This window comes from Parus major, unplaced genomic scaffold (genome assembly GCF_001522545.3).
Source record: "Parus major isolate Abel unplaced genomic scaffold, Parus_major1.1 Scaffold408, whole genome shotgun sequence".
Classification (NCBI taxonomy): domain Eukaryota; kingdom Metazoa; phylum Chordata; class Aves; order Passeriformes; family Paridae; genus Parus; species Parus major.
Genome location: NW_015379317.1, coordinates 31,982 through 34,175, shown reverse-complemented (window position 1 = coordinate 34,175; position 2,194 = coordinate 31,982). Strand labels below are relative to the sequence as shown.

The 2,194-nt window shown below is 49.2% G+C and overlaps 1 protein-coding gene across 1 annotated transcript in view; it reads left to right on the top strand.

Moving 5' to 3' along the window:
* The window catches only part of LOC107199019 (MLLT6, PHD finger containing), a 46,105-nt gene that overhangs the window by 14,298 nt on the left and 29,613 nt on the right, over nt 1-2,194 (top strand). The window contains exons 4-5 of the mRNA XM_033511641.1: nt 629-732; nt 1,843-1,936. Coding sequence (XP_033367532.1) covers nt 629-732; nt 1,843-1,936 — 198 coding nt within the window. The remainder of the gene's footprint in view (nt 1-628; nt 733-1,842; nt 1,937-2,194) is intronic.

Below are 2,194 nucleotides of genomic sequence, written 5' to 3'. Positions count from 1 at the left end.
ATCAACTGGATCCATGGAATTCCCTGTTGGTTCCAATGGGACAGTTGGGTTTTGGGGGAGAAAATGGGAATTTGAGGAATTTCTTGGTGGAACAACCAGAGCTGACTGGATCCATGGAATTCTGTGTTGGATCCTCCATATCTGGATGAGTTTTGGGGGAAAAAAATGGGAATTTGAGGAATTTCTTGGTGGAATGACTGGAGCCGGGTGGATCCATGGAATTGTGTGTTGGATCCTCCATATTTGGATGGGTTTGGGGGGAAAAAATGGGAATTTGAGGAATTTCTTGGTGGAACAACCGGAGCTGACTGGATCCATGGAATTCCCTGTTGGATCCCATGGCACACTTGGGATTTTGGGGAAAAAAGGAGAAGTTTCGTGCATCCCACCGAGGAATATCCCGGAATTTTCATAGAAATCCCTCAGAAATTCCACAATATCCCAGAAATTCCTTCATAGGAGCGACACAACGGAATGTGGGAGGGAGGGAGGGAGCGGGGTCGGAATTTGCTGAGCTTCAAAATCCCTCCCCACCCAAGGCATTCCATGAGATTTAGGAATTCCTGGAGGCTTTTCCTCATGGAAAACATGGCTTTTCCCACTTTTTTTTTTAATTCCCGGATTCCAGACCTGCTACATCTGCGAGGAGCAGGGCCGGGAGAGCAAAGCGGCCTCCGGGGCCTGCATGGCCTGCAACCGCCACGGCTGCCGCCAGGCCTTCCACGTCACCTGGTGAGATTCCCGGGAATTCGCCTCTGGAATGTTCCTCCCCTCCTCATGCCCTGCCCTGGATTTGGGGTCTCGTTCCCCGGGGGTTCTGGGTTTGGGGTTATTTAAGGCCGGAATTGTCTCATTCTCCTGGCCTAGGAAGGCCCAAGGAGTTCCTGAGGTTTCCAAGGAATTCCGTCGGAACCTCTGGAATGATCCCCTGATCTGGATTTGGGGTCTCGTTCCCTGAGGGTTTTGGGGTTTGGGGTTGATTTCCCTCCCCCCCCCGGGGTTATTTAGGGCTGGAATTGCCTCTTTCTCCTGGCCCAGGAGGTTTTTCCAGAGAGTTCTGGAAGTTTGGGAATTCTGTCGGAACCTCTGGAATGTTCATTCCCCTGCCCTGGATCTGGGATCTCATTCCCTGAGGGTTGTGGGGTTTGGGCTTTCCCTGGTTTTCCCTTATTTTCCTGCCAACTTTCCCTGGTTCTTCCTTATTTTCCCATTGATTTTCCAATTTTTTCACTGTTTTCCCACTTATTCTCCTGGTTTTCCCTGTCTGTTTTCCCGCTGCTTTTCCCGCTGATTTTCCCTATGTCCCACTGATTTTCCCACTGATTTTCCTGCTGCTTTTCCTGCTGATTTTCCCATGGATTTTCCCTGTTTTCCCACTGATTTTCCCGCTGATTTTCCCACTGATTTTCCCTGTTTCCCCACCGATTTTCCCACTGCCTTTCCTGCTGATTTTCCCGCTGATTTTCCCACTGATTTTCCCGCTGATTTTCCCTATTTCCCCACCGATTTCCCCACCGATTTCCCCGCTGATTTTCCCCGTTTCCCCACTGCTTTTCCTGCTGCTTTTCCCGCTGATATTCCCACTGATTTTCCCTGTTTCCCCACCAATTTTCCCACTGATTTTCCTGCTGATTTTCCCACTGATTTTCCCTCTGATTTTCCCTGTTTCCCCACCGATTTCCCCACTGATTTCCCCGCTGATTTTCCCACTGATTTTCCCGCTGATTTTCCCTGTTTTCCCACCGATTTTCCCACTGTTTTTCCCTGTTTCCCCATCGATTTTCCCGCTGATTTTCCCTGTTTTCCCGCCGCCTTTCCCGCTGTTCCTGTTTCCCGCGGCAGCGCGCAGATGGCCGGGCTGCTGTGCGAGGAGGAGGTGCTGGAAGTGGACAACGTCAAATACTGCGGCTACTGCAAATACCACTTCAACAAGATGGTGAGCGCCGCGAATTCCCGGGATTCCGGAACATTCTGTCATTTTTGGGAATTTTTATTTCTTCCGGGAATTTTTATTTCTTTCGGCAATTCCATTTGTTTCAGGAATTCCGTTTATTGAGGGCGTTTTTATTTGTTTAGGGAATAATGTTTTCCCTTTTTCCATCTTTTCTTTCCCCTTTTCCCACTCTTTTCTCCCTTTTCCCTCTTTTCTTTTCCCTTTCCCTACTTTTTTCCCCTTTTCCCTCTTCTTTTTACC